General features: G+C 37.9%; 2 protein-coding genes across 7 annotated transcripts; one reads left to right on the top strand and one right to left on the bottom strand.

The window, feature by feature from the left end:
* The first annotated feature begins 2,138 nt into the window (after nucleotides 1-2,138).
* Nucleotides 2,139-6,754, top strand: LOC146566300 (uncharacterized). Of its 5 annotated transcripts, XM_085289932.1 has the most exons (12): nucleotides 2,141-2,335; nucleotides 3,072-3,097; nucleotides 3,407-3,492; nucleotides 3,641-3,673; nucleotides 3,770-3,859; nucleotides 4,271-4,342; nucleotides 4,553-4,655; nucleotides 4,735-4,787; nucleotides 4,895-4,973; nucleotides 5,195-5,667; nucleotides 5,867-6,060; nucleotides 6,169-6,754. In XM_085289932.1, the coding sequence occupies exons 2-12, from the start codon at nucleotides 3,091-3,093 to the stop codon at nucleotides 6,311-6,313; spliced, it is 1,335 nt and encodes a 444-aa protein (XP_085146058.1). In that variant the 5' UTR covers nucleotides 2,141-2,335; nucleotides 3,072-3,090; the 3' UTR covers nucleotides 6,314-6,754. The 5 variants fall into 5 exon arrangements, with proteins under 5 accessions (XP_085146056.1, XP_085146057.1, XP_085146058.1 ...); XM_085289930.1 differs by having other exon boundaries at nucleotides 2,139-2,335; nucleotides 3,072-3,492; XM_085289934.1 differs by lacking the exon at nucleotides 3,407-3,492 and having other exon boundaries at nucleotides 2,144-2,335.
* Nucleotides 6,755-7,884: 1,130 nt separating this feature from the next.
* LOC146566299 (uncharacterized) lies at nucleotides 7,885-12,792 on the bottom strand. 2 transcript variants are annotated; one of them, XM_085289928.1, is made up of 6 exons: nucleotides 12,580-12,792; nucleotides 10,989-11,898; nucleotides 10,627-10,723; nucleotides 10,143-10,253; nucleotides 9,530-9,696; nucleotides 7,885-9,197 (listed from the first exon to the last, which is right to left on the bottom strand). In XM_085289928.1, exons 2-6 carry the CDS (start codon nucleotides 11,894-11,896, stop codon nucleotides 8,735-8,737), a joined length of 1,746 nt encoding a protein of 581 aa, XP_085146054.1. In that variant the 5' UTR covers nucleotides 11,897-11,898; nucleotides 12,580-12,792; the 3' UTR covers nucleotides 7,885-8,734. The 2 variants fall into 2 exon arrangements, with proteins under 2 accessions (XP_085146054.1, XP_085146055.1); XM_085289929.1 differs by lacking the exon at nucleotides 10,989-11,898.
* Nucleotides 12,793-13,032: the final 240 nt, after the last annotated feature.

Genomic DNA, 13,032 nt, shown 5'->3' with positions numbered 1-13,032 from the left:
TTCTGTTATTTTCAGACCATTTGAGGAATAAAAAACACATTTTTGATTTTTCTTTACAGGACAAAAATTGCCCAAGGACAACACAAGGGTTAAGTTCTACAGTTAGACTCCAGTTTATGTCCATGTTTCTGAGTTTTCTGTGTCCCCAGTTTATGGTTTCTTGTCTGTTCGGCTCCTGTTGTGTCTCTGTCTCACCCCTGTGCGTCTCTCACCCCTCCATGTGTCTTGACTCCATGTTTGTATCTCTCAAGCACTCTTCTTAGTTGTGTCACTGTGTTTTTTCTTCCTTACCTGTTTCTGTCCTTGCATCTCATCTTTTGCCTCCCTGCTCGTTTATCCCATTGCTATATCAAGCCCGTGTGTCTTAGGTCTGCATCTCAGTGTTTCCTGTTTTATTTTGAGGGCCTTGTGTCCAATGTCGAGTGTGTTCAGTTTTGCTTCCTCCTGTCCCATTAGGTCTAATTCATTCCAGCTGTTTTCCAAAGTGTTTCCACTTCCATGATTCCCTACTTGTGTGTGTATATATTGTGTAAGTTTCCACTTGTCCTTCATTGGTGCGTCTGTAAATCTCCTGATAGTCCTTCCTTGTGTTTTTACAAGGAAGTCCAAGTCATTCTAAGTTTCCTAGTTTTCCAGGTTTTTTGTTAATTCTAGTTTTCCCAAGTTAAGTGTTTCATGTTTTTGTTTTTGTTGTTGTTTTGGATTTCTTGTTTCAGCTCATGTTTTCTGTAATCTGCCTTAAAGATTGGCACGCCCTTATTTAAATACAGTTGTGTAGAGTTGTGTTCTCCAGCCAGCACAGCATGCTCTGGGCTGCTATTATGTTGTTGTTTATTTTTCCCTTTTCGCTCAGGCACAGCAACACTGCTTGTGCCTATCGTCAAAAGCACTACATACAGCACTCTCAAAGCACTCACACACACAACACAAGTGGAGATCAAACGATCACCGGTGTCACGGCTGCACAGCTGTTTTATACGTGAGCTGTAGGGCGTGGCCAGGCGAGCTGGAGTGTCTTAAAGAAGTATCCACACGCCACGACCAAGGGGGGGCGTACCCCGTACATATGGAATATGTAACGGTGTGGAGAGATAGTCTCGATATGCTAGAGAACTATAGTTTTTAACAGCTTCAGTTTCCACCTCAGAGGTTGTTAACTTGGTTTTCAACCTGTGCCCAACAATCAAAACAAAGATTGTCTGTCGGGTTCTCAGCCCTGCGAGCTGTTTAAACTGTGCCTCTGTTTCTGAGGAAAATCTGGTGCTTATGAGAAAACTTCTAAATGAGGCTGAAAGCACTTTCATCACATTTCTATTAAGACACTCGAGTCCCCATGATACAGACCCATAAAAGCCTCTCCTTGCTCCTGTACTTGTTCAATATCTTTCGTGGTCTCTTTTTGGTCGTTTTGCGTCCCGTGGTTATTGAGCAGCCGTTCTTTTTGTGGTTTAGCATCTGTTTATAGTCGTCTTGGGTCTCTTTGCCGACGTGTTTCTTTTCTTGCTCATATATTGTCTGTTTGTAGACTTTTTGAAAATCTTTGTATTTTGCATCTTTGCATACTCATTTTGATTATGATCATATCACGAAGAGCCATATGCGCTGGTGGGTTTTGCCACTTCAGTGTAAATTCGATGACTTAAGCTGTAGTTGTTTCAACTAAATGTCAGAACGGTTAAAGCGTGCAGAACATTAAAGACAGTATGTCCTTATCAGCGCGCTGCAGGCTGTCTCATATTGGGAACAATTGACGACGACTGCATTACTGCCAGGCTTTAAGATGATGATGATGGACTATTGTCAGTTTTTAATATTCATGCTGGACTGTTAGCTTCTGAATGGAGCTGAATCTCACACTAATAAAGAAAATATATTTGTAGCTGCAGTGTCTGTATTTCTAAATGACGACAGCCTGTGTTCACAAACGCAGAGTCCTTCCTCATGAATCAATAATTTGATCAATAACAGCAGCAGGATTTATTGAAGCACAGATTTTTGCCCACATAAATGCAACAGAACACAAATATAAATCAAGCATAATTGTTTTGTTTTCACAGCCAGCGAAGATGTATAATAGGACCCATTAGTTTATTGAATTAAGTATAACAATAAGGACGATCTGATTTCCTCGTGTCAGCATTGTTCCCACATCATCATAATTAATGTTGTTCCAGGTTCAACATTGCAAGTGACCAATCACCTTCTTGTGACGTCATTCCTTTGCGACTTCGAAATACCCGCCTTCGATTATTTCGAAATACAAGTGAAGAAGCGAAAAACCGCCGCCTGTCCGCCGAATTTGAAGTCAATTTAGGATACTTTCCTTTAATAAACGGTAAGCATTATACATATGTTCCTCACTTGGCTTGCTGTTTGTTTGCTAGCGATAGGCTACTTGACGACAGCATTAGCTAACCAGTGTTCTCTAGACCAGCGTTCCCCAACTTTTTGGGTGTTTCGTGGCCCGGGGGTTGGGTCAGGCAAAATTGCAGTAGCTTCCCTGATCATTTTACAAACATAAGTGAAGAGAATCTGGACTAAAAGGCCTAGACTTATGGTTGTGTGCTGAATCTATGAATCAAACTATCACCTGGAAACATAATTAACTGGTCCATAGCTGTGAAACTGGACATGAGTTCTTGATTCTATGGAGATTAACAGTAATCCAGAAATTTACAAATTTGTCCTGGTACATCGCGTAAATGTTGTCCCTGGGACATTGTGTAAATGTTGTCCCTGGGACATCGCGTAAATGTTGTCCCTGGGACATCATGTAGAAGTTGCCCTGGGACATCGTGTAGATGTTGTCCCTGGGACATCGCGTAAATGTTGTCCCTGGGACATTGTGTAAATGTTGTCCCTGGGACATCGCGTAAATGTTGTCCCTGGGACATCATGTAGAAGTTGCCCTGGGACATCGTGTAGATGTTGTCCCTGGGACATCGTGTAATTGTTGTCCCTGGGACATCGTGTGATAGCTTGTAAATAATGGAATGAAAATTATTGATTGTTATTAACTTGTGAAAAAGAAGTGTAACAAATCCACATGTTATGTTCTTACACCCTTACAGAAACTGTGACTCCTTCACAATGTCAGGTAAATGTCAACTCATGTTGAATAATCAACCAATCAAGCCTTTTATTATCACATGCAATGTTACACGTACAACTGCAATGAAAATTTCACCCCCTTCTGACCATACATATATTGCTTAAACATCACATTGGGAAGACAGGTCGGAAACAGTTAGGAAGGTCAGAAAACAATTTAATTAATAGATGAGGGGAGAGGAGGAGAAAAAAGAACTACAACCAGACAAAGCTCCTAGAAGACTGAAATGGATGATGGTTGCAGCATGCAAAAAGAAAATGATATCTGTTGACTACAGCATATGCTTTCTCACAGATTACCTTGTGGGAGTAGCTGGACCAAACTCTATTGGTATTTCAAGTTTGAAATCCCTGTTTGACCAGACTAACATTTCAGATGAGGTACCTCTTGACATAAAAATCCTTTTATGTTGTCATAAAACTAATGTTAAATTCTGCTTTAAATACACTTTATTGTACAATTTACTTAATGAATCGTATTCCTTAGTTCTGTTTTTATTTATATGTATTTATTTATTTGTTTTATAAGGTAATAGATGGCCTAATCTATTTGCAGTGTGAGGTATGTTGAAAAGCTTGTTTGATCATAATGACATAGCATGTTTACGTTTTTTGTAATGTATTTGAAAACATAGGTGTATTTATGTTATTTTTATAGAATTTCCCTCACATTTATCCAATACCAAGCCAAATCACTGGAAAAATTTTGGATGGGTCCACAAGAGCACAAAGTGCATACTTTTTGAAGGTATGACTTGGACTGTGGTAACTATGTTCTTATCACAAAGGGTTTATAAGTTGCCACTATAAACAAACAGCATTTTCCAAAATTGAAGCCTTGTCAGAAGAACCTGAAAAATACCTTTCTGAAACCTTTTCTGTGTAAAGACTTGCTCAAAAGCAATGCACACAGATTAAAACATTTCTGTCTTGGCCAACTGATAAAGAACACCAAAAATTGAGTGGTGCGTGTTGAGTCTGTGGTCTTGATTTGTTTTGTACACACTATAGAAATTAATTAATGTAAACCAAAAATGACACTTTCTATATGTTTGTGTATCTGCAGAATTAATTACAAGTCTCACCTGACAAGCTTTTGCAGTTTTGCAGTGTCATTCTTGACAGAAAAACATACTTGTCACATTATTTTTATTTCCAGAAAAACATCTTTCAGATGTATGAGAAATTGATTGGAGCCTGTCTGGAAAACGGCAGCCACTGGACCTTGTTTGTAAGTTGCACAGATTTTGCACTCTCTCTAGTGCATGATACTTTTCAGTGTCCCTCATTAGGAAAGCTCAAGGCCCAAGCCTACCATATCCATCTTTTTACAAAACAGTTTTGTGACATACCCAAGAGGACCAAAACAAACAAACATTTCTTTGTTAATCTAATTCTTTTTGTTCTTTTTTTTTTTTTTTTCTTCTTCGTCAATTATTAGTTTGCCCAATCTCTCATTGACGGTAAAACACAAGTGGAGGAGTACAACACTGAAATCACAAAGCTCAGGTCCCGACTTTGCCACTACTTATTTTCCTCAATAGGTAAAGATAAAATTAGCCGCCTTCTTTTTCTCTAACATTGGAAAATGTAACTTGTACTTAAACAAATTATATTTTGCAGATCGAACTAGGAAGTGCAGTCAGTGCTGGTGTGTGATTGCAGCCAAAGACCGGGTACACTATGACATGTCCTTAGCCATATAGATTGTTTATTTAATGGACTTTGTTCATTTGTTTTTTGTTTGTTTATTTCTTCTTCTTTTTTTTTTTTTAATTCACAGGTGCAGTGCCAGAAATGTGGTGCATACAAGCACATGCGTTGTTCAAAGTCTGTTTGTGGCATCTGTATCTTCTGTGAGAGTAAGTCACAATATAACTAAACAATGTCCAAAAATGTTTAAAGTGAAATTTTTTTTCGTAATTTTGCCTTTGCACACCAGGACTGTGTAATTAAAGTGGACGTTTCAAGATCCAGTTTTTACACAAAACTATTTTAGACATAACTGTGTCGTATTGTGGGGATTTCTCTTCACAATTAAATTGATATAGTGCTGTTTATATCATTCTTCTTTATGTAACAGCACAGTGCAGCACAGCAGAGGGAAAGGAGTTGTGCAGCATAGTGGGTGGCTATACAGGAGGAGCAATAGAAGTAGCCAGTGAAGAATGTCATCAGGGAAAGCATCAGGCAGCGAATGACAAAGGAAAAGTTCCTAAGGGAGAGAACATCTGCAGCAAATCGACAAGTAACAGTGAGATAGGAAGACTGACAGTCAGAGATGAAGGTACACAGACTGAAGACAACGAAAAAGAAGCAGAAGTATACGGCACAAGTCTGAGTACAGATAATGCTGCTGCTGATGATGTTGACAGGATCGATGCAGATACAGAATTCCAAACTGATTCAGAAGGAACTAGTACAGTTTACAGAGTGCATGGTCGCTTATCTGTACCAAGCTCAAAAAAGAAAACCTACACAATAACAGAAGACGAGATCAAGCGCAGAATCAACGCAGAGAACATGTCAGTTCATGTTTTCAGAGGTTTGATTGGGGTAGGTATACATTTCGTGATTTTGATGTCACCTGAAATAAATCCGGGTTACTCGTATCAATGAAGTGACAATGTGGCTGGAAATTGTGCATTTGCTGCAACATATACACAATTACACCATGTAAACAAAAGCATTTAACTTTGTGCGCGTGTGTGTGTCTCTCTCTGCTCTTTTGGTGTTTGCACTTTTTCTTTTTTAGGGCCGTAAAGCCAAACTGCCCGCAATGATTCTTGACAGGCCTAAGAAGGCCAAAACTAAAGTAACAGTGTTTAGTGTTCTGAGTGAAGAGGAGGCTGGGGAGCTAGCCCTCGGGTTTGCCGGAAGATTGGCCTGCGATGTCACAACAGACATGGTCTGTAAAGGCATCGACCATTCAAGTGCTGATATGACAAAGTAAGTTAGTAAAACAATATGAAAGTTGTATCTTTTTTGGTATTATTTGTCATTTCCCCGTATTTGGGTTATTGGTGTAACATTGTTAATCTTACTTTCTAATAACAGACAGACTCTTCTCAAAATCCAACACAATCTTAAACATGAGCTGACTGATTCCTCAACCTTCAGTTTGCTGACACACACCTTTGGCCCCGCTGCACTGGATTCTGTCATTTCATTCCTGTGTGAAAAACTTGATCTTGTCTCTTAAATAATGAAACCTTTTGTGACTTTTGTTTGTTCTGTAAATCAGAATCTTGAAAATTGTTCATTGTTGTTCTAAGTTTGTGTTAACTATTTGGCAAAAATGATTGGTTCCTAATCCAAACAGCATAATGACTGTTCTAACACATATCTTAAAAATGCTACAAAGAAAGAAAATTATCACATATGTTTCAATATGAATGTAATTGTGTCACACTCGGTTTGTAGTAGCTTTCCTGTTTTATTTTGAGTTTTGGTATGTTTACACTGTTATTTTTATTTCCCGTGTGTTCGTCTTCCCTTATTAGTTTTACTGTATTTAATTAGTCTGATTTAATGACTTATAATTATTTACTTTCCAGTGTGTATATATGCTCCTCGTTTGGATTATTGTTTGTTTGAGTTCTGCCTGTCTTTTCTATTAAAGATTTGGACTTTTGGACTATTAGTGGACCTCGTAGGTTTTTATTCTGTTCAATTGGTAATTGACTGGGTTTAATTTAGTGGCCTGGAAAACAGGCCGGAGGGGTCTGGTCATTTTAACCCCCTAAGACCCGAAATCTTCCATGGCATGCATTTTTAATTTCTCTTTGATATTTGGGCCGATTGGAACCCGATGAATGTAAAAAGAAAGAATTACCAGGTTTTGTTTTTTTACCTAATTTTTGTTTCTGAGACAAATGAGAGCCACATATGAGGACATTAATTTGAAATTTCGATAGAACAGTTGCAGTATAATGTCCTCATAACTGTATATCAGGCACTTGTTGATCAAGATTTAGTATTTTGGTCTAAATAACCCAAAATGTGATGTCCACATGTGTGGACGCCAGGCTGGAGTAAAGTGTTAGAGCTATTTATACCTATGTAAACTTTTATACACTGGTTTTTACCTGTCTTGTTTCAGAAAGGTTTAAAAGGGTAATGTCCACAGTTTTTGTTTATTTGTTTGAATTCAACATATTTTATTAAAGTAATTGAGCTTGAACACAGAAAAAACTGAATCAAATAATCATGAAATCAAATCACTTGCACTATACTGAAGTCTAATCTACTCTGAGCTAATGCCGGTTTCCAACACTAATGATCGGGTGAAGGAGAGAGATGAGGGTGTGCACGGCCACTGGTGCTCTTATCCCTGTTCTTTGTGATACAATCCAACAGGAAAGCAGTCAAACCCTTGGACATTAGCCAAGTTAACGTTCACAAATATATACACACAGAGGAACTCTGAGCCCCAATGTCAGCATTAGCACAAACATGCCACTTCATACCAAATCTCAGTGTGAGGTCAGGTGTTAGTCTCATTCCATTATTCTGGCTATATTTTCTTACTCATTACTATTAAACTTATACTTAAGACTAACTATTAACAAAATCACACCCCAATAACTCTGTTATTACACTTTGTATTTAATCATAAAAAGGCTGGATGTTGAAACCTTTTACTTCTATTTTGTATGAGCCAGGATTCTCAACAGCTGATACTCTATGTCCAAAAAGTGACAGGTATCGTTTTATGGAGCAAAAAACTTAAGAGCGCATATTTTATAAATAATACCAACAATTACAAATGCAGACCTTTAATAGTAATAAGTAATCCTTTATTTATAATGCATAGCAATATAAAAATAGTAACATATGAAAATATTACAATGGGCACAGATGAATTTGTATCAAAAACAGCAACCAAGCCAAAGTAATGAATAACACACATAAATAACAACTGCTTGAGAGACCAAACAATTTATTTTCATCTGTTCCTTGGCAGAAAGTTAAGACAGCTATTCAGCTTTAGGTTTCAATAAACAGAAGTAATGGATGCAGTCCCTTTGAAATGTCACACAAAAGTCTACTTGTGCATATACTTAGCTTTAACTCTTCTCTTTTTTGTTTTGTATTCCAAAAGGTTTTCATTTTCTCCAGAGGATGTCTCTCTTTCAGTGGTTATCGACTGTTCACATTCATTTTCAGACTGTTGGAATGTCGATGCTGGCCGAACGTTTCTTGCTAGAATACAATGGCCTAATTTTGCGTGCATTCTCTGTCGTCTTTATTTCGTACTGGCATATACTTTTGCCTACTTGTTTTGTTTTTAAGACATTTGTATGCAGTTCATCTATCATTGCAGTAATACCCTCTGGAATGAATGCCCACTGTTTAACTGTGTCTAAAACAGCATTTAGTTTTCCAACTGCATCTTCTGTGCATTTTTTGTCTGTGCTTTCAACTACAGGAGTGTCATTCAAAGTTGATAGAGGACTTTTCAGAGAGTTTTTCATTTGTTTAAAATGGCTACAAGCCACCTTCAGGCAAGCACATGTGTTATAGTGAGAGAACGTACAACAAGTGCACTGAAGTGTTTCAGCCGATGCAAAAAAACCACAGATTTCCAAACAAACTTGGCATTTTTATCACTTTCAAGTCCTCACAGTGTACAAAGTAATGCCTTTCTTTCACTGCAATTCTTGCCAAGGTCTGTTTCCATGTTTGGATAGATGTCATTGTCAGCCTCTGCTAATTTTGCAAGTAACACTAGATGCTTGCAAAGAAGTCCTCGTAAGCCATATGTACAGTTGCAGTAGGACTCAACAGGGCAGACATCATACACCATGTCTTCTCTTGACTCAGATGGGACTTGATATGCATTAACTCCATGGCTGTTCTTGACTGTAATTTTAAGAGCCCAACCACTTTCCATCAGTCTTGAAGCAGAGTCTGAAACTTGAGACAAGGTGTCAGCAAACCTGTTTTTCATGCGGCCCACATCTTGCAGGGTTTTTATGACTGAGAAGTAGTCGTCGGCCTTCCCTAGGAGCACTTCAATCAGATCATCCAGACGCCTATTCTTGTAGCCAGATAAAAACTGGTATTTCAGGCGGTGGAAAAATCTGAAAAACAGTTATTTGAAATGATTAGTAACTGTAATTGAAGGAATTTAAAGTTTTAATCAAGACTGTATTATTTTTTAAAAAATTGGAATACCTATTGCACACGTCTTTTATAAAGGAATGCTCTGTGCCGGTTTAGCTGATTTAGGCAAATCCACCTACTCTGTTTTTTGTTGTGATAACATAAAAAACGCTGCTAGAATTTAAAGGATTTGCCTAAAACCTGTTCTGGCAATGACATGACGAACCTACTCAGTTTAGCCTCTTGGATTAAAGCATAATATCTTTTTTTCAGCAATACAATTGAATGAGGTCAAAATAATAAATCATACCTTTCAATCACATTGTTTGTTTCACAACGAGCGTGACTGAAGTGACGGCCGTAGTCACACCACATGTGGCCAATGCCTTCCCAGTGCTTCTGAAAATACTGGCACACCAAAGGGTATTGCTTAAATGTCTGGCAGAACTCTGCTGATGTGGCTTTAAAGTCGTCCTCCTAAGAGAATTGGATGCAACAGAATATATTTCAATCCATTTAACAGACCTATTGAAATCTTTAATATTATGTATTGAAGCCCTTTTCCTTTTATTGAATAACATTAAGAATTTTAAGTTATTAATAATATGTCGTGTTTTTGTATTAAGAAGCAATTATTTCTTCCCTTACAATGGCTAAGAAGGAACACTAAACCTATAAGCATATTTGGTTTCAGCATCTGTCTGTGAAAGAATCCCACTCACAAGTTCTACTGCACAGTGGGTGACACAATGATGGTCTGCACAGCTTAAGTACTTGTTTTGATAAGCAAGATAAGAAGCCAGTTTTAGAAATTGTTTCAAAAATGTATTTTGTATCTCTGTAACTTTTTTTAGCAACTGAAAGTTATTATGCTCTTAGTGTAATCAAGAAATCAAAATGTGAAATAGACAAATTACACTTACAGATGTGCAAGCTTTCAGCTTACAAAAGAAAGAAATGATTTCATTTCTCTTTTGGGTGTTAGAAAGCCCATGGACCCCGGACTCTGATTTTGAAAGCCATCGATTAACAGCCTGTGAATGTAAGAGAAAAAAAGTTAATCTGGAGAGAGAGACAGAGGAGCAGCTGTACAAAAAGCATAAAAGAAAGCTGACGTCCAAAAATAACTTTGTCACTCACTGGACAAGAGGACCTGTGCATTACAGAAATCAACCAGGCAAACATATTTTTAAATGTCAAAAAGAGCTTTGGGAAGCAGCCACCAGAAGATGAGTGCACTGTGGTCTTAAATGGATGGACATAGTCACTCAACATTTTATCCCTTTATATTCATTAACCTGAGTAGGTGAATATCACAATGAGGCAAATCATAACAACAGGACCCTGTTGTAAAAATGTGTTTCAGGTGCATCTTAGACAACGTGAAAAGAAAACAATGTGGTTTACCTGCAAGACATGGTACCAGCATAGAAGGATAGCTGACTCTGGAAAAACCTTCTGCAAAGCATTTATTTCCGCAAAGTCTTTGTCAACCATAAATGCTCTACAGAAAAAAAGAAAACACTAAATGACATTAAACAGTATGAAAATGTTTTTGCTATCTCAAAGCACCACTTCAATGCCAAATTAAACATTTCAACTCACAAGTAGATATATAAAATACTGCATACAGCCTATAGGAATAACTTTAACTGGAAAGGAAAGTTTTTTGCAGCCCATGCTGCAGCTATAGCATTAGATTCTGGCATGTTATAACTTTTTTGAAAAGGAATTATTTCAAAATTAATAGCTGTCAATGTATTATTTACCTCGGGGAAGTTGGGAAATGCTCACAAACTATTCCAAGAACAGTTTCCAGGGTTTTCTGACTTTCGTTGCTGACAATAGCATAGGCCACAGGGACTCCATGCCCATGATCATCTCTTACAACAAGTGTGAATAAGGGAAATGAATACTGGTTAACGCAGTGCGTGGTGTCAACAAATACTAACTGTTTTGCATAGTTCTCCATGTTTGATTTCATTACAGGTGTCTGCAAAACAATCATTAGTTCTTGGTCAGATGTGTATGGTTGATAGAAGAGAACATGTTCTTGATGTTTTCCATTAAGTAAGGTATGTACACTTTGACTGTCTCCACAGTTAAAGTGCTTCTTCCTCATCATGCAGGTTCTAACACTGTCAATGTCACGTGGTGTGACAAAATGGTCTCTGTTGTGAAGATCTCTGTGTCCATGTTCTTTGGCCCATTTATGACATTCGGTTAGTATGATGGCTGGCTTAGTTCCAAGGGAAAGCAGTTCCTCAATCTTCCTCCTCAAATCACTGGAAATATTGTTGAAATGTGCGTCTTTTGGGTCCGAAGGATCATGCCCATCATGCTTATCATATGTACGCTGCACGATGACTGTGTGGTCTTTCCAACATTTGAGTACTTTAAATGAAACATAGGCCTTACAGCCCACTGCTCTGTAGCTGTTTCGACTTTTCTCCCCAGCTCTGATGCAGTTGAATTTGTAATAGTCTCTTTTCCTGTCTTTACCTGAGGCAACATTTAAACATTTATAATGTCCATGAAGGGTTAATGAGTTCAATTTTTCTAACACAACACTGAATGGGTCCTCCTGGCATTGTGACACATGCACACAAAGTTGTGTGTCTTTTCCAGTTCTTTTTTTTTCGTCATTCAGAACACTTCTTCTAATTATGTCGTCCATTTCTGGTGGAAAAATAACGAAGGTTTAATTAGTCAATATTCATTAATTCATTTTAACTTGTTTTGGGGTTTTTTGCAATACAATGTAAATATTAAATATAATATTAAAAATATATATATATATAAAATAATATAAAACAAACAGGGGCTAAAAGAAGCTAAACTTTCATATGGTATGTCTCTGACAACATTTACGCGATGTCCCAGGGACAACATTTACGCGATGTCCCAGGGACGACATTTACGCGATGTCCCAGGGACGACATTTACGCGATGTCCCAGGGACAACATTTACGCGATGTCCCAGGGACAACATCTACGCGATGTCCCTGGGACAAATTTGTAAATTTCTGGATTACTGTTAATCTCCATAGAATCAAGAACTCATGTCCAGTTTCACAGCTATGGACCAGTTAATTATGTTTCCAGGTGATAGTTTGATTCATAGATTCAGCACACAACCATAAGTCTAGGCCTTTTAGTCCAGATTCTCTTCACTTATGTTTGTAAAATGATCAGGGAAGCTACTGCAATTTTGCCTGACCCAACCCCCGGGCCACGAAACACCCAAAAAGTTGGGGAACGCTGGTCTAGAGAACACTGGTTAGCTAATGCTGTTGTCAAGTAGCCTATCGCTAGCAAACAAACAGCAAGCCAAGTGAGGAACATATGTATAATGCTTACCGTTTATTAAAGGAAAGTATCCTAAATTGACTTCAAATTCGGCGGACAGGCGGCGGTTTTTCGCTTCTTCACTTGTATTTCGAAATACTCGAAGGCGGGTATTTCGAAGTCGCAAAGGAATGACGTCACAAGAAGGTGATTGGTCACTTGCAATGTTGAACCTGGAACAACATTAATTATGATGATGTGGGAACAATGCTGACACGAGGAAATCAGATCGTCCATAACAATAAAAGCAAAGCAAACTGTTCTCCATAAGGAACGCAGTGTCTTTTTTTTCTACCCACATAGAGTTTAAAGAGCATCGCCACAAAAAGCATTTAAATCCTCAGTATTTATTTATTATTTAGTTTTGCCGTTACAGTTACAAACCACCCCAAACAACAAGCACAAAATATGATGAATGATATTACATTTAAAGATAAATATAACTGTGGTAAAGGGATGGAGATG

This window comes from Mchenga conophoros, linkage group LG10 (genome assembly GCF_057382185.1).
Source record: "Mchenga conophoros isolate Kocher_MC1m ecotype Shallow Benthic linkage group LG10, M_conophoros_male_GT1.1, whole genome shotgun sequence".
In the NCBI taxonomy this organism is placed as follows: Eukaryota; Metazoa; Chordata; class Actinopteri; order Cichliformes; family Cichlidae; genus Mchenga; species Mchenga conophoros.
The sequence above is the reverse complement of the archived record's forward strand: the minus strand, read 5'-3'. Positions and strand labels throughout refer to the sequence as shown.

What these genes read in the sequence shown, in the direction of transcription:
- LOC146566300 (XM_085289930.1), top strand. Translation starts at nt 3,280, where the DNA reads ATGAGGGGAGAGGAGGAGAAAAAAGAACTACAACCAGACAAAGCTCCT. An exon ending in TAATCTATTTGCAGTGTGAG is followed by an intron (nt 3,674 to 3,769) that starts GTATGTTGAAAA and finishes TTATTTTTATAG; the next exon opens with AATTTCCCTCACATTTATCC. An exon ending in CTACTTATTTTCCTCAATAG is followed by an intron (nt 4,656 to 4,734) that starts GTAAAGATAAAA and finishes TATATTTTGCAG; the next exon opens with ATCGAACTAGGAAGTGCAGT.
- LOC146566299 (XM_085289928.1), bottom strand. Translation starts at nt 11,896, where the DNA reads ATGGACGACATAATTAGAAGAAGTGTTCTGAATGACGAAAAAAAAAGA. An exon ending in CATTTCCCAACTTCCCCGAG is followed by an intron (nt 10,724 to 10,988) that starts GTAAATAATACA and finishes TTTTTTCTGTAG; the next exon opens with AGCATTTATGGTTGACAAAG. An exon ending in ACAAACAATGTGATTGAAAG is followed by an intron (nt 9,198 to 9,529) that starts GTATGATTTATT and finishes ACTGTTTTTCAG; the next exon opens with ATTTTTCCACCGCCTGAAAT.